The sequence below is a fragment of the Rhyacophila brunnea genome, unplaced genomic scaffold, assembly GCF_057557595.1.
Source record: "Rhyacophila brunnea isolate RB1 unplaced genomic scaffold, BYU_Rbru_1.0 scaffold_2, whole genome shotgun sequence".
NCBI classification, from domain to species: domain Eukaryota; kingdom Metazoa; phylum Arthropoda; class Insecta; order Trichoptera; family Rhyacophilidae; genus Rhyacophila; species Rhyacophila brunnea.
Window position 1 is genome coordinate 18,423,218 of NW_028232859.1, and position 19,520 is coordinate 18,442,737.

The 19,520-nt window shown below is 28.1% G+C and overlaps 1 protein-coding gene across 4 annotated transcripts in view; it reads left to right on the forward strand.

Annotated features, from left to right (window-relative positions):
* exp (expansion) overlaps nt 1-19,520 on the forward strand; it is a 214,384-nt gene that overhangs the window by 144,479 nt on the left and 50,385 nt on the right. For all 4 annotated transcript variants that reach the window (XM_085947196.1, XM_085947193.1, XM_085947194.1 and 1 more), the window contains 3 exons: nt 11,084-11,156; nt 11,423-11,590; nt 15,742-15,940. In XM_085947196.1, coding sequence (XP_085803322.1) covers nt 11,084-11,156; nt 11,423-11,590; nt 15,742-15,940 — 440 coding nt within the window. The remainder of the gene's footprint in view (nt 1-11,083; nt 11,157-11,422; nt 11,591-15,741; nt 15,941-19,520) is intronic.

The window sequence follows — 19,520 nt, forward strand, 5'->3', positions numbered from 1 at the left end:
TTCAATACTCGACACACTCAGAAAACAAGGAATCCCTGGGCGATATATAAATATTTTTAATAATATATACAGTAGCGCAACAGCATCTGTAAATCTCCATAAACCATCGCGCAGATTTCCTATCAGCAAAGGAGTCCGACAAGGTGATACAATCTCACCTAAACTATTTACAGCTACCCTTGAAGACTTATTCAGGCAACTTGACTGGAATGACAAAGGGATCCCCATAAATGGAGAATACCTGAGTCATCTGCGCTTTGCCGATGACATAGTAATTTTCTCGCAAGACTCAGAAGACCTCCAAAGCAGAATGCAGGAACTCGCTGAAGTAAGCAACAAAGTAGGTTTGAAAATAAATGTAACAAAGACGAAAGTCATGTTCAACTGCTTTGCAGGCCAAAAAGAGATCCTCATCAATGGCACTCAGCTCGAACAGGTGAAAAGCTACATCTATCTGGGACAACAAGTGTCTATAGATGGATGTATATTTGATGAAATTATTCGCAGAGTAAAATAGGCTGGAGTGCTTTTGGCCGCCTGAATAATATCATCAAAAGTGACCTTCCACTGTGCCTAAAACGCAAAGTGTTCAACCAGTGTGTGCTTCCCGTGATGACATATGCGTGTGAAATATGGACCCTAAGTAAAAGAGTAACACAACGTGGTATGGAGAGGTGCATGCTGGGCATAACGCGAAAGGACAAAAAGAAGAATGAGTGGATAAGGAAGCAGACAAGGGTTTGCCATGTAATAGAGTTTATTAAAAGCCTTAAATGGAGTTGGGCTGGACACATAGCTCGAAGAAGAGACAATCGTTCGACAAATCTAGTCATCCAGTGGTATCCAAGAAGTACAAAACGTCCACAAGGTAGACCTAGAGGCCGCTGGATCGATGAAATGATAAAGTTCTGCGGAAGTACGTGGCAACGCAATGCACAGGACCGAGAGAAGTGGAAGCAACTTGAAGAGGCCTTCATCCTGCAGTGGATAGATTCAGGCTGATGATGATGATGATGATGAATACATTAAAACAAAAAAAAATAACAGGAACTACTCTAATAAAAATCACTAAATTTAGTTTTTATCTAGAATACTCTATTTTTAAATCGAAAGTAGTAATAAGAGTGGAGAGCTTTGGCAGTGTTGCCTCCAAAGAATAATACATAGCATTTAATTAGATACAGTAAATTTGGTTTAAACTTTGATATACTCAAGAAAATGTAAGTTATTCGTTAATATGTATTTATTTTAAGTATTACCGGTGTCTATAATTATTTAAATTTCCGTATGAATATCCTTAGGAAGGATTAAATAATGATTTACTCAATAGGGATACTTTCTGAGTATATTTTTCACTGCTCTAATCACGAAATGCATTATACCATGGCCACGTTTTCCTTTTACAAATTCAAGCAATTAGATTGTTTGCGAAAATGACGGAAGTGGAATTATCTATTCACAGACGGATTCTGTCAAGTCATTTTTTCAACTGTCATAAAAATAGCCACGGAAGCTTTTCGTCTTCTTGCAGTCTTGTATTCAATTTGATGTAATTGTTATGAAATCATCATGAGACGTAGATTAAAATAGATTACATGCTAAAACACTTACATTCTTGCCAGATGTGTATCAAGAAATAAATATTGTTTTTAATAAAAGTTCCTGTCACATTGATATTTTATTTTAAAAATAAAGTCTTTAATAATATTCCAAAAATATTTTTAAGACTGGTATTGAGAGAGTAACTTTAAAGAAATAATTAAAAACTATTTATATAATAAAAGAATTATTTTAGAGACACTTTTATTAAATGACAAGTTAGTTACTTCCATTATTTTTAAAAAGAAATAATATTATTATAATAGAAAATACAAGTACAAAACAAAACATCTCATACCAAAGCTTATTTTACACCTACAATAAAATTTAATTGAAGAGTTGGATTTAGATAGTCAACATAATATTATGTGTTTGGGCCATTCATACAAGTACGGCCCTGATATTTTACTTTAGTAGCTGCCGGTGAAATCATTAAAATAATTTATTTATCTTTCAAAAGCAAAAAATTCAATGCAAGTTTTAATGTATTCTTCTCGTTTCGAATGAGGAGCCCTGTGGCAGTATTAACAATAATTAATAGGATTAATTTAATTTTGTAGGTATTTGAGACAATTATGTTAATTCCTTGTAATTTACATCCTCGTTTAAACATGCAGTAATTTATCGCATGTCTCTTGAATCACTTTGTAATTTCCATGTCACTCTTGTAGGTATTCTTCTGACAGTTATTTGAGGTAAATACGTTTGTTTGACTTAGATGATTTTATACAATAAACCACAAAATTATTTAGAAGATTGTTATACAAGTAGGTATACATATATTTAAATCGTTGTATTGATATTGCTTATGATTAATTAAAGACATTCACAATAAAACAAATAAAACATTTAAAAACATATATAGTATATATATAAAGTAGGTTATAATATCAATACTAAACATAAAATTAGTCTTATATAACTGAAAATTTCGACGTCTCCCAGAATTGCATGGATAATTTTATTGTTTATTCTTTAAGTGTTTATTAAATAAAGAAAATGAGAATAACATATATAATCTATTGGGTACCTACTTTTAAAACTATCAATATTATTTAGTTAATCGAGCCTCGTTTATTATAACGTTTATTGTACTTAATAGTATTGGATAATGTTCATTGGCAACTTACGAATTTCAATAAAAGTATTATCATAAACACACACTTATAATAAATATAATCTATTATATATTATCGGGGTGTACGGATTTATTAAAAATTATACTTGTTATTATAATATAATATATTATATAGATATGACGTATGAGTACCTAAGTATACTATGTGCTACTATGTATGTAACGTCAAACTGATTCGCATATGAAAGCCTCACATTACAAATGAAAGGGACTCAACTACCAAATAGGCATTTTAAAATGTCAGGAAAGAACTGTGTGAAAATATTTTTTTTGTTTTCATGGAAGAAACATTGTAAGTTTAAAACGTAGTTCATGGAAAGTTCTGCAGATAATACAATAACAAACGCTGGATGTCCTAAAACCCGCTGGATAGACAAACTCAATTCAATGAAGTTCAATGAATGTACGTAGCAGCAAAGAGATAGGGAATGAGCTATTGGAGAGAGTTAAGGGAGGCCTTCATGTAGTAGTATATCGAAACCGGCCGATGATGATAAAGATTATAATATATTTTAGTTTCAGGACATTTTTCCAATTATTTGGTTACTATATTATGATTTCTGCATTATTCAGAAATGGCAAATTCGTGGTGAAAAAGAGTGGTCAATACACAATTGTTGTTATGTAATATTGTGATTAAAAGTTTTCTTCAATGTCAGAGTGAGTAGATAATTGTTTTATAAAAAGCTTGTCAATCAATGCGCTAACGACATTTTTTTTTTATAACTTAAAAATTTATATTTTTATAACACAAAAAAACACATAGTAAGTTGTTGAGACATCTAAAGTATATAGAGATATAAATCAAATCGTTTGCTAGGATAAGGTAATGTAAATTTTCAATATATAGATGGGAAGTGGTGATTCATAATGTGTTATCGGGTCCATGATAATGATAATTATAGTTTTATTATACAACTCACCTGTTACAAGTGTGATTGTAAAAAAAGTCATTAATGAACGTTAAAATCGGACAAAGCGTTCGGTAATTCGAAGCCAATTCGACAACATGCTAATGGTCAATAATTCTTATGCATACCAAGTTTTCAAGGAGCGAAAGGTATCCGCGGTACTTTATTAGATTAGAGAGAGTGAGAGCAGATTTTTATCTCAATATTTTCAGTTGAGTGTGAAAAAGACAAAATATAACACAAAAAACCGCGCCTATGCCTGAGGCAAGGTCGACGTAAAAATCTGGTATGCGCTATGCTATGTATGTCGTGTATGTAGTTACGTACAATTCTTTGATTAAGAAATAATATTTTTTAATTAATAATAAATTATGTTAATATTTATTTAATAAGTAGGTAATTGTTATGTTAATTTTTAATACCTCGATTTAGAGCACAAAATAATTATTATAGATGTGATATATTATTTAGTATTAGTATACGTTGATTTTACATATTGCTAAGCTATATATACATATATATTTTATCTATTCTTATATAAATAACTTTTCATAACATCAATACTGAAAATGTTCTATTGTATAATTTTAAAGCTTACGTTAAAATTCTGTCAAATATACATTAATTCCGGAAACAAATATATTTGTTACTTACTCAAATAATCTGCCCAGTTAATAATAATTTGTGGTCAGTTATCACTATATTATATAATTGTCTTAAATTACGTAGTGTATACTGATCATGGCCAATAAATCAGAAACAACACCCATTTTGTTTAGACCAAGCTATTATTTTTGATTTCAAGGTCGCAATCTTAAAACAATCAATTTTAAATACGAAAAATATTTCGATGAAACTTAATCGAATATGAATTATGACTTCTCGAGATACGTTATATCGCATACTGTAATAATTGTAATGAATGACTAATAAATATAATTGAGATTTTTTTAATTTTCTTTGATGGTTTCACGTGAAATTAAATATTAAGTTATTTACTATTTTTTTGTTCTAATAACATTTTTTTGTGATAATTACGTATGTAACGAGCATAACGAATATTCAATTAAAATGATAGACAAGGCATTCAATTATATACCTATTCAATTAAAACATAGTAAAATATATTAATAAGATGACCCCATAAAGATCGTTGACCAACCATGCTCTTGATTAAATATATAAATTTTCTCTCAATGGTGTCAACTGTCAATTTTAATCTTGTTGGAAGGAAATTGTAATAATTAAAATAAACACAATATGTAATAGGTACTTATTTAACTATATGTGGTTATGTGAAATATTAATTAGGTGCACAGAAATTTAGTCAAAATAGCAGGAAATTGGGAACATACAATTTTAATTACTACTGTAAATATATTAGTTATTTTTGATATTGGGTTTTTGGACAATTTATCTACTTAAATAGTCTATAATAATTAAAACTAATTTTGGCCTCGTACAGCTGACCTATCAATCGAAGCTTAATAGAGAGTTAATTTGCTATGAGTGATTCAGCATTTTTTACTAATGTTTGATAGATTGCATTCACTTCTATGTGAATGGCTATGTAAGTCTTTTTAGGACAGTCTCTATAACTAATCTTAAGTACATAATAATATAATATAATATGAATACAATATTAATTACACATCGTAGTAATATTATTTATATTTATTATAAACGTTGACATGGATTGACAAAAAATATAGAACCTATAGAAGTATAAAATATAAATAAACATAGAAAATTTATTCAAAAATAATTTTTATTATAATAAGATCAAAATAATCTTAAATTAAACATTCGTGTCTCATATTATAATCAAAATAAAATATCTAACTTGTGATCAATACAGTAAAACCCAAAATTAATATTAGTATTAAACGATAAATACTTGAAATACAATATAAAATTTTGATAGTAAAGTGTTAATGCATTTTAATAATGCAATGATTATATAATATGTTATATTTCATGTATGTAACTGAAATAATTAACCATTGATCAAAAATGATTGCTTGATAAATACTTAAAAGTCAATAATGAAAAAAGGTTTGTTTTCAAACAATTAAACTTTGAAAGTGTTGACGCACTTTATTTGAAGGAGAGATTTTAAATTTGTTGGAAGGCTTTTGAGATTTCAAAAAGTCTATTGTGAAACTTGACCTTACGCGTCATTTAGTTGATGAAATATTTGATCTTCGAAGATTTATTTTTATCAATGGGTTACTAGGTGGTAACAATCATCATATTGACAGACTTGAATCGATTGAATTTGATTTATGACTTCAAATGAACTTTCATTAACTTCGCTCAATGTTTAAATTTACTTGACTCATTACGATAACATTTTTCTACATACGTGCCTACTAACATGTTCCAGTATAAAAGTATCCTATTCCATCATAGTTTATAATATTATTGAATTTGAAGTAAATGAGAAAATTAAATTCAAATTAAGTTATGGGTTCAAATAATACTAATCATATTATAAGTTGATCATTATTATTTATTCGTTTATTAGTTTTAGATCATTTGTAACAATAGTAATAATTTCTGTTAGCAAAGGTTTCGAATAATACGGCGCATTTTATTCGGTTTTTTTAGAACAGAACAGTTAGTAGTATATAATGTAATGGCTATATTATTCCAGAGGATAATAATCAGTATAACATTTATGAATATAATAATTAATATAAATTGGTATATGATACAGAAAACTACTTATTTGTTATTAAGGCCATGCATTAGTTGAGGCACGGTCTAAAAAGATCGTTGCTAGGCGATGCGCGGATTGCGGGTGGCGGGTGAAAATGACGCCTGTCAAACGAAATATTATTTGTCATATAAATCCAACATACGTTCATTTTATGTTCTGTTTATTGTTCTATAAGTAACAATAATAATATATCCATTGACATGTTTTCTTTTTAAAGTAAATGGGTAACGTTTTTAGTCATCTTTACACGATTTTAGAATTAATTGACCCGTCGCCATCACGCAGCAAAGTGACGTGTTCCTGGGTCAACATTTTCTCACTGAATGGCAGCGAGTCCAAAATTTCGTCGCGCGTACAGTTGAAAATTATTTGGCGTTTCACTGATGCGTCACCTTAATTAAACTTAAATTGTTACTTATTATCAATAATAAAGTAATATTTATTTTCATCTATTTAAAAGGTTAAGCGTTTATTCGATGGTATGTCATGATATTTTTAGAATTCCATAAATGTATAACCACATAATAGATTAACAAGACACTCCTCATACTTCTTTAATTTGAAATCGTGACGCCCCCAACTCAATTATAACTTGAGAATTATAAAATTTACGTTTTATTATATTATACAAGTTTTTTTTGTATTTCCCACTCAAACAAAAATACTAGATACTACCCAATACTAACATACTCAATATATCTTATATCTTAGGTACTAGATGCACGAAACACTTTACATATTATATAAAATAACGTCAATATACATTTTATTAATTGAACTGGCATTTATATGGTAGAACTCCGTTATGATGATGTTTAAACAAAGTTATTTTTGTTAATTCTACTTTATTGTAAATTTTATAAAATCGTTTCTCATACTCAATAGATACAGCTATACAGTTAGCTACCCCGTCCGTGTATATTATGTCAAGTTTATTTAAGGCAGACATGTCCTTCTCTCCAGCAAAACAAGTCTCGAGAATTAAAAATAACACATTTTAATTTACCATAATTGATCCAAGACAATAGATCTCGTTGAGCCGATACAGGCAATTGAGTATCCAATTGACCCCGATTATTAAATAATCGAATAAATTTTATCTCTGGCTCACTTCTCACTAGTCTGGGTAATCGCAACCAGCTGCGTTGTATTGGCGGGTTACTTTACTTCTGCTTGAGTGACTTTGTCTTGGTACACATAATAATTGTTGATTGAATACTCTCATTAGAACTTGATTTTCGTGTCGTGACCCGTTTATTGTATTCGTTCACTCTTACAATATATTATAAATACCTTTTGAAGGCCAAATTGCATAAGAAAATAGCTGAACAAAACGTTGACTGATTCATTGAACTACATTTATTTAATTACCTAACCTTTTCCATCTATATTTTCCCGTAAGAAATATAACACTTCCAAACTGTTGGAAAATATGTAGATAATTAATTATCTTTTACATCACTCTGGTACACGGTTCTTAATCTATGTTTGCTGTCAATAAAATATTTCATTTATATGAAATATCTTATATATTCTGGTTTATTGTTTTAGGTATTAAGAACTGTATGCAAGTTCATATTCAAACATTAAAATTATTTTCATTTAAAACAGTAATAAGTTGCTGTCACTCAAAATAAAAAACATAATAATAAGTTTTATTCTGTTCAAACTGTTATTTAAAATAATAGAAGAATATGAGTGCTAAAGTTATAAAAAAATAATAAACAATATTTATAATTAGTTTATGTATATACGAAGATGTTTTTCGATATTCCTGCCAAATTGTACTAATTTTTTGATCTAATGAGTTCTAAGGTAGCCATTTAGTGTCCATTATATTGGTGAGGGAGCATGGTTAGAACTTCATCCAATAATCGATAATATTAAATAACCACTTTAATATTTTTACAGTATTTCATAAGATTATTTATTTAATATTAAAATTGCTAAACCAAATGGTGTAAGTAAGTGTCAATATGCAACTTTATTGGTTTCATTATATATTTTCACTGTTCATCTACCCAAGCAAAAACGTTAAATTCTTCACGTAATACTTCTTGCTGACGCACTTTGACGGACGCTAAAGGTGACATCTAAAATATAATCGAACTCTATAAATAACCAATCGTCACCAAAGTGACTTTTCATTTGATTTAACAAACACGCTGTTTTAGTTAATAATAATTATTATAAAATATTATATTTTGGCCGCAATGATTTTTTTTATAATATTCAATTACCAAATTATTATTTATTATTTATTATTTTACAGCATTCTTTTTGACTTTTATAATACTTTGGTTACATGAAAATATGAAACTTATGAAATAAAGTTGTTTCATGTGATTAAACTAATATAATCTTATATAAAAAGTTGGCTTTTAGTTACTACTTTATGTCATCCAGGAAGTCTCGTTATGAAAATATTTATTCAGAATGATATCTTGATTAATATTTTATGCAAGTAGGCAATTAAACAGTAATGCGTAATTAATTTATAAATCTAGATCATTTAAATTAAATAAAGTGTATTCAATTATAAAATTAAGTTGTTTGTAATTATATAATTTTCTCAGCCAATGCTTCGTTGCTGAAGATTGTGTTCTTCGTTATAAGGTCCAATTTGCCTAACGATTATCTTATAATTGTTTGTGACAGCAATGAAGATCCTGTTGCATTATTGATTTGATTGATCCAGTATTTTAAAGTCAATTATTCTACTAATCAAGATAAAATATAATTGAGAGTCTGTCGTTTATTATTAGTTGTTTAAAGAAGAATTTAAAAAGTTTTTAGTATGCTCAGTAATTCAGATGATCCTGAACATCATACAATTTCAACACCACAACTTACAAAAAGCGACCTCTTTTATGTCCGATGATAATATATTTTCACTGCATAAAAAATTCATATGGAAAAAATCAAGCTTTGTTTGAGATAGATTCTATTAAACGTTAAAATTAATTTTTATTTTTACATCTTTTACAGATGTGCCACTGCATTCTTAAAATTTAACCATTACTATCCATCTCATTATTTCTCTCACACATTTTCCATACATATAGACAAAATCATTCAACATCTCTATAATATAAGACAATTTATTATTTTTAAAACGTAATGTTGGTAAATTATCAGGATTTAAGTCTTAGTTATATTGATCTGGAGGCCTAGATGCATGCTATATTACTTGATACAATGTAGTATTTTAACAATGTCTTTTAAATTGTGCGTTATGAATGTGATAGTTTCGTCGTATCTTAGATTAGACAATCTCTCGCCTCCTACGGAAATAACTTCGCACCAACCTTCCAATGAGCAATTTATTATAATATATATAGGCATACATACATTAAAATAGTTGATTCGATTTAATATAATAGATCTAGTTATTATATAATTTATGCATAAATGTTTTACTATATGAAAATTTCATGGCAACTCACACTATTTCATAAAAAAAACTAGCACTAATATCCATAATGTATTATGTGTCGGTCATTATTTAAAACTTTATGATTTTCTTTCATTGTTTTATTATTTGAAAAGGTATAAGAATGTATAGAATAAGGTTTAAGAAGCGTGCCATTTTCCCAAGTAATATTTTCGTTTCATTTCCAAGGCGGCACTTATTATTGAATTATACTAATATACATAGTGTCATGTAACGAGTTAATTGATGAAATATATTTTGATCAAAAGCCACGTTCCCATGAAATCGATTCAGGGGAAACTAATTCAATCTACAAAAGCCTTTATTATTATTTTTCGCGCTGGAAAATTATTCCGTTTGTTGATTTCCTTATTTTAAATTGCAAGGTCGGAATGTGTCAGGCTGAAACGGATGTATATCGAAGCCTACTACCAGATCAATCACGACTGACAGATGCATTGTATCTCAATGAAACAGATCAAATAAACCAGGCAATCGTTAGTATTTTTAAATGTGCCAATTTGTAAAATCGTTAAAAAAATAAACGCGCGCAATTTGGGCAGTAATTTATCATATATTGTCTTATCAGAGATACCACACATGTCCATAGTTCACCTCACTAAAATATCGATCTATATATTAATTGATCTAGCATACGGAAGTCTCATGTCTATTATTGTTGATGTTCTTAGACGTAGGTATAGACAATGTCTTGTCGGTTACCTCTAATTTTTTTTAATATGATTCTCTATGTACATTTACATCGTATGTATATACAAATACTATGGAATCCAGTTATGGTTTTTAGTGAAGTAGTATTAAACCGGAGGTTGATTGCAATGTCGGTTGTATTCATCAGTCACTATTTTTTACTGTTTTTTACTAGCGTTGGAATTTTATAATTATTATATAATATAATTAAAAATCAGAAAATATTCTATTTGAAGTCCTTAATGTTCTTGACTATTTTTTTGTAATTATCTTAAAATTTTGGAATATGTAGATACCTAACCAGCTTTGAAACTAATAGTCTCATATTATGCACGTTTGTCATAATTCATTCAGCTAGTTTGTGATAAACTAGTTTTAAGATTCGTTCATATTACCAATGTTACCATATACTTTTGTCTGTCGATAAATATTATAATATTCTCATATATATAGTACTCGTATTTTTTTAATTACTATTTCATATAGTATATATAAGTTTTTATTGACTATTTTGTATTTAAAAATAATACATTTCTTACTAATAATTATTTTATTTTTGTTTGTTCCAGAATTGGATTATGTGGATTTGACAACCCGATGCGAGATCCAAAAACAGACGAAGTAAAAAGGCACATAGGACAGGTGAGTTTATTTGAAAATTGTTGAGATTCACAGATTTTTTTAACTTTCAGAAAATCAACCTTCGATTAAAACAAAGACAGATTCAATTACAAGTTTTTAAAATTGAGAAATTCAATTTGACATAAATTTTGTTTTTGTAAATAAACTATTGCTCAATAAAAAAATAAGTACTAAGTTATAATGTGTACCATAAGACATTTTTGTACACAAAATAATATTAAACGCATGGAGATAATATGGGTAATTTGTTTTTTTATTGTTTATAGGGAGTAAAAATAAAAATGGACGATGCTGGAAATATCCTCATAAGACGCTACTCTAAGAGTAATGTTTATGTGAAAAGTACAGCAGCAGGACCAAACGATGAAAACTCCATAGGCCAAGATATCCTCAAATTGCCAGGTCAAGCTGTCGAACATGAAAAAATTGTAAAGGTGAGAACTGAAATGATATTACACTATATTTAATGAAGATTTTTTAAAACATGACTTATACAAATATTCTATGTTTGTTAAAAACACAGAACGAAGTCTTAAATATCGTCTAATAAATTAAATCAACCCGATGGTGTAAACTAATGCACCTACAAGATTTCATACATATGAATATTATTATAATATGGAGTAAAATTATTAATAATATTAATGATAAAATTGAAAAAATACATATTAACCAATAGGTGTGATAAATAATACAATATCCAAATTTTATTTCTTTGAGAATAAATTATTTTTATACTAAGCTGTCCAATTTTTTCGTAATTTCTATTTAATTCACATTTTGAAATTAAAACTCATTTAAAAAGTTTTTTTACATATGTTCCATAAAACATTACCTACTATCGCAATGTTCTGAATACACATTGTGTAAAGTGATAAAATACTTCAATTAAAATTAGTTAAAAAAATGTTTCCCTTATGTCATGTTTTGGACATGTTATAATTATTATGAATAGGTACCTAATATTCATTTGACCTAACATTTCCGCATTCATACTTAACTAAGAAATAACATTAATTATAAACAAGCATTATACACCTAATTGATACGAATTGCTAGGTAGGTATGGATAGTCACGACTTGCAAAAAAACTGGACATTTGGTATCTAAGTATTTTGGCAAACGATCAAACTATATAGGCAGAAGATACTTAAATAAATGATTATATAATGATGTGTTTTTTCTGAGTATTATGTAGAGAAACATACACTGCATATATTTAACGTAGTTAATAAATGACTTGCAAGATGAATTCCATTGGCTTAAAACAATCATGTAATTACACAGACTAAAATGTATTTGGTCTTCTTGTAAAATCTAGGTATGGTTAAGTATAAAATAATTGTTGTATCCCATTAACTTCATTCAATTAGTCTTAATATGGCAAAAAATATTTGTTATATTTTAGACGTAACTACATTAATATAATACGAACATATTGGTTTACAAGGAAGGAAAATGGTTTTGTTAAATTAAGTATCATTAGTCATTATATGTTATGTTCCTAGTTCATTCTGAATAGACTTTTAATTTAATAATTTGTAGCACATTGCTACCCACTTGCAATAAAAAGCATTCTATAGGGAAAAAAAACATGATTTTCTATAATAATTCGGTATTGTGATGGCAGACGGTTATAACTGCAGTTTTTTTTGTTTTCTTCCATAATATATTCTAAATTGTACATTCTTTGATTTGGAAAAATATTAGACCTGCAATTTCATTGATCATAAAGTGATGTTAAAAGATATATGCATTGACCAAATGTGAAAAAAGTTGATATGACAAAAATATACATCTGATAAAAATGCAAGATAACAATATAACTTCAATCTTTTCAAAAGTATGTGTTAAAATGATGATTTTGCTTATTTTGGTATAAAATACTTCAAAACACTAACTTATCATACTGATTTAAAAACTTTGTTTTTGCTCTCCCATAAAATTGTGTCAATAGCAGTTATAACCTAAGAATTCTAATATTTTTGATTGTGTTTTCTATAAGAATTCCTGAATTGCACACAACTGTTTATTGATATGCAGTTTTTTTATATTTTTGAATTACTTACTAGGAGCTTAAAGATAGTCGACAATGAGTATATTTAAAAAAAAAAGTATCTTTATTTCACCAAGGAAGACCATAGGTCAAAATTTCGCTTATAAAATCATTCATGTATCACATTAAGCTAGTTCAGTTTATGAATGTTGAGCCAATAAATAGTATTTTATTTATAACATAGGTACATACTCAAAAGTTATATTAAAATTTTCATTTTATTATGAAAGCTCAGTAAAATACTGATTTTTGGTTACATTTTGTGACTTTACCCGCCTGCATATAGTTTTTAGTAATTAAATTATATATTATATATTTAAAATAAAATTATAAATAAACAATTTGAAAGTTAAAAAATGTATGGTTCTCAAAACTTATATGTATCAGTAAAAATGTATTTTCTATTTATTTATATAAATATGGTGGTAACCAAGATGTATCATTTAGTTAATAGGAAGTATAATAATATTTTATGATAACTCTCATCTTGCCTATCCATCTAATCTTTCTTATATGATTATGTTGGTGTCACACTTTCTAGGTCATCCGCACAAAGGTCAGCCATTTATAATAAGTTGACACACGTTATTTTTTCTAAATACAATCAATCAGTACCTATGTAGCTTTTTTACAACATGTTGAGATGTAAAGTTTCCATTATGATTTATTCTTATATTCAAGTTTTTTAACGGTGCACAAAATCTATTATTGTAACATTTCAAATGTATTATGATGGTATACTATGTAAATACTTCGTATAGATGTTATTTGTATTGTGGATAGGTACTGGATATAGATTAGTTTTTTTTAGTAAAAATAGAAATCACGAGAGACAACCAACATTAACATAATTACATCCGAAATAAAAGAAGGAATTAGTTAAATATTTTGCAAAGATTAAAAAAAGATATCTGTTTTATTAGTTAAAAATATTGACATTCTTTAATTTAAATATTAGTTAACACAGTTTTTTGGTATTATACATAGGTACCTACCTACATTATTAGTTGACTTCAAGAGGGGGGCGGATATACGTGTTTCATCGAAAATATTGTATTGCAGATATTTTTACAAACTTTGATAAAAATCATTAATATGTTAAGTAAATCTATTAGAAACTGTTATCATATCATAATCAATTTTTAAGTCATGGAAACGTTTGAAATATCATTGGTTGTTAATAATGGGGATTTTAGCCTCAAATTCGAGGGACTGTTATTCTCCTGATTCAGAGAATTTGATTCTTAAAGAAATCATATTTTATATTTTTAATTAAGTAATATAAATACTATTTAAATCTTGCATCATGTCTTATATTTTTTTCTTACTAAATATAGTTCAATAAACTTGCTAATAACTAATTTTTATAAAAAGTCGATGAAAATATTTTCCTTTATTTTTTTATACCTAGATTGGACATGGTGATTTGCCTTGAAATATTATTTTCACTACCTATTTAGTATGTATCTTAAAATAATAAAGAATTACTATGCCCTACGATACTTCATACAATACTATCATCGCGTATTGTTTAGTGGACATCATATTATCTGTCAGTCAGTCGCGTGTTCTTTTTTACTTTCCTTTTCATCTGATAATAATGAAAACACTCTAATGTGCTTCATTGTGAACATCTTTTGTTCGACTTCACTTTCTTAGGCACGGCAAGAACTGAGACCATGCCCCGAACCCGACGTGTCAGAATGTTTTATATGGGAACCCCGGGAAAACTATGCGCATTGTTCAATGGAAATATTATGTCTACGTGACATTCAATGAACCGACAAAATTTTGAACGAAGTGGCAGTTGTATTGTTATTAAATATTATAAAAGATAATTACATATATGGAGATAACGTCATATAAATAATATAATAATAATACTGTATTTGAATATGAATAGGTATTTCAGATGTCATGTATGCTATTTTCTTCTCTTTAACATTGAACGATAAAGTTTTAAATAGTGTGTGTACTTCCAAATTTAATAATCTCTATAATAATTATCGAAGAAGATGTAGTTATTATCCATTTCCACACAATAGACAATTGGTTATTAAGGAAAAATAATTATAATTGTATTAATATTAATATAAATTAATATTTAAAATTAGTTTCTTAATAATAACTCAGCTTAAAAATCCCTCCAATACTAACTGTAAGAAATACCTTTCATTTTCTCTAAGTAGAAAATGGTTTGCTCGTTGGAATCGCCTCATTTTTGAAACGACAAAAGGATCATAGTACCACACATATATTTCGTAATTATAACATCAAAATATCATCTTCATTGCATCCAGCTGTGAAGACCATTTTTAGCTTTTTCCTTTCAAATGTATCCAATTTATTCTCATTTTTTTTTTAAACTGAGCGTGTCAAATATGGATTTTATAGAGCTTTATTTTAATTACCCGATAAATAATATGCTATTATATTATTTTGACTTATTATGATTTAAAGTCTTATAGTAAGTATTGACACATTTCATAGTTGGCTTTTCTGATGGAAATGTTTTATCTTTTGTTCTAGCTCTTTGATATGAAAAAATTCCAGTCTAATGTAAGCCGCGAGTTACGCAGAGCCTATCCCGATAGAAGGAGATTGGAAGCCCAGTGTCTAAGCGCAGTGGCGTTTGTGAAAGCTGATGCTGATGTTCTAGATTGTCCTATCTGGGTACTTATCATCAATGTCGTCGCAATGGATATGCTGAAATCTAAACTACCACCAGGTAAAAGCCATACCAAACTATTTTCTATATAAATTTTAATAAGAGATATTGACATTAAACTTTGTATAATCTATGCATCCATTACCTTGTCGAATAGTTCAGATATTCAAATTGATATGAACCTATCTAGGATTTAGTCTTACATAAGTAGATAATCTCTACGTTAGCAGAAGATAATATGAAATATATGGACATGTATTAATTTACAATATTCATTATTATATAGGTAGAATTACTTTTTAACCACATTCATAATAATGTATTTATGTATTTATAGATGAATGAATTTTGTATAAGCAGGGACATTTATTTACGAGTAGGGTAATTTTACCATTATGTATGCATTAGTAATTCAATAGTCATAATAACTTAATTTAGTCGTATTGGCAGCTTTCATTTTGATGATAAAAATAAAATTATTTGCATTCCGTTAGAAAATGGGAAGAATTAGGTAATAATAATTGACACACAGGTTAAATTATCAACATTTTTTGATATGTTTAAGTTGACATATTTATATCTCAGTAGTGTGTTGTATAATATGGTTACATGTAAGTTGTACGTATGCAGTTCAACGTGGGACACTTATTCGTGCACCGCAGTAGTGAAACATGAGTTTGTATAACATTTTATCAAATGACTAGTTCTTCATTGAACATTTCACCGTGGAATACATTTGTACGTAGTATCTTACAAAATGCGGCGATAGTTTGCAAATAGTATTGTTCCAATTAGATTAACCCTAACCTAATCTAACCTAGTAAAGACATCTCATAAAATTAGCCACATGTTGTAACATACGTACAAATATACTCCACGGTGAAATGTTCAACGAAGAACTCGTCATTTGATCAAATGTTACACGAACTCATATTTCACGTACTGCGGCGTACGAATAAGTGTCCTGCGGTGAACTGTTTACGTGCAAATTTCCGGATACGGTATAATATGAAAGTAGGTTTGTTAGTCGAATAACTAAAAATGTATATTTATTTTCATTAGAAAATTCGTTATGCATTGCATGCTATTCGTATTAAATATATTGATTACAAGTAATAATTTCCATATTTTTTGAATAATATTATCAAACACATCGGAATCTAGATTAACGTTCTTACAATAAAATAGAAATAAATTGTAATAATATACCTGCATATTTTAACATTTCAACAGATTAATTTGTTACGATTCGTATTAAGAAACAGTTGCGCTCTAAACTGAGTAAAATGTATTATGGTGCAACGGAAGGAAACAATAATAAATATGATTACATCATTTTTTGATACAACTCAATTAAGGGCCGTGGATTATGATGTGGAGTCGTGAGCTGATAATCGATTTTGTGTCACATTGATTATATGCAGCGCAGCGAAATGGGGGCGGCTGCATAGAAAGCAAAATCAATAGTGCGTGAAATATTCGTAGGCCTTTGGATTTTATCCAAGGAATTAACTATTGCTTGACGAAACTTGTGAATTTATGAGACCGCAAAATTATAACAACACAAATAGTTTCGTCCAAATGCGGTCACGTTGCATCACACCTCGAGAAAGTGAAGGAAATGTCGATGTTTCATTATTATATAACAACAAGTGTAATTGTCCATCGAAAATAACAACGGAACGAATTGTAAATATTAAACAATCAGATATTAGAATCAAACATTCTTTTAAATGACGAATCATACCTTTCCCTAGTTTTGTATCACCATTGATTGTTTTTTAATAAATAATGGTCACCCTTGTTATAATAATATAGTAAATACGATTTATAGATTTTGACTAGATCTAGTTCAAAGATTAAATCCATATAATATGGTACTTATATAGTATAGGAATTCGGGTACGAAACACGTAAGCTGATCGATAAATTAATAAGAAAATTTATACGGAAGCGAAACCAAAATAACACACATTTATGATAACTCAAAGTAATTAATCATCGTCAATTTTTATTTATAATAAAATAGAAAAAAACGTGACGAAATAATTAAAAATCATACAATTAAACCAATTATTTCACTAACCCATATTTTATATTAAAAAATCAATTACAGGTTAATGAATCAAAATATTTTTTTTTCATTTCGATTATGTTTTCATAGTGACTCTCCAAACTGATTCTATTTCCCTCGATCATGTCTATACATTACTCGATTCAGTCACCTATGTGTCTACTTTTCAGACGTTTTCTACACTTTGGGTACCATTAAATGACTATAATTATCAAGCGATTGTTGATTTTTTAATTTATATTTTGTTGCCAATTTTTATTTAAGACTTTTAGCCATTTTTATTATATTACATATTCTATTTTATATAAAACATATGTAATTAACTATTTTCATTTAAAAATATACTTTATAAGTAATTAACATTTTAAAAAAATCGGTATGTTTATAAAAATGTGTAGAAATTATCTTTGACCAATTTTGAATGAGGAATCATTGCTAAAAACAATTTTCAATTCAATTCCAAAACGTTATGAAAGTAAGAATTATCAAAATGTAATTATTAAACGCAATATACAGTTGGTCACATTGCGCCTACGCCAATCAGATACCAAGGCCGTTGAAAAGAATTCTAAAATAACTCAAGCGTCAAAATCAATCATAAAAATATAGTTGTCAAAAAAACGCTTTGAAATTTTTATCAAACGATGTTACTTCATAATAATATGAACATATAAAAAATCCACCCAGGTGCTAAAACAAATTGATATCTTTAATTCGTGAAATATGCATTAAGTTAGATGAGTAATTATTATTCAATATTAGTTAGATAATATTAAATATCACTTCTTATCTGAGTTATAGTATTATGGATATCATTTAAAAATAAAAGACTCTAGGGAGCTATTTGCATATATTTGTAAGTATTTTTTTGTAAATTTAAAAAGAGATGTTTGTTTTTTTATGATTAATGTTTCAGTATACGTTTTTAAAGTTTAGTTTGGCATTTAAAAGCTATTAATTCTCATCAAAATACAGCCATAGGCAATTTAAATCTCTACTATAAAAAATCGTTTGTTATTTTTTTTTTACTTAAAACATTTTTTCATGTCGGTTCTACGGTGTCTTATATTGTATGCGTAACCGGTATGACCCTTTGGAAGTAGAACATTCCGGAAATAATAGCAGTAGGCAAAATGGCCCGTTAAAACCATAATACTCGTATACTTACGTCTAACTTAATTTGAGGCGTGCGTCAAGCATTTGTTCGTGATTTCGATGTTCAACTGATAAAACGGACATTTGTCAAGAGCAACTTTCAGCTAAGTATCCAACTCAGTGCTTCCTTGCGGGAACGTTTATTGCGAATAATAAATTCACGAGTAAATATTGCGATCACGTATGGTTATCTGCTAGATATAAGCAAACGGCAGTTTTCCTCTATGACAACACGTGACATTCACTTGGGAACAGTTTACTTGTTTCAAGGACTAAACAGTTTGGAATTTTTCCAGAAACTTACAATGAAATATTCAACTTGCATTCATTTCAGTGAGCCCATTTTTACAATTATATTATTCTCGTAATATACCTGTGATCTAAGGCAGTAGCATTTATAGTATTATAAAA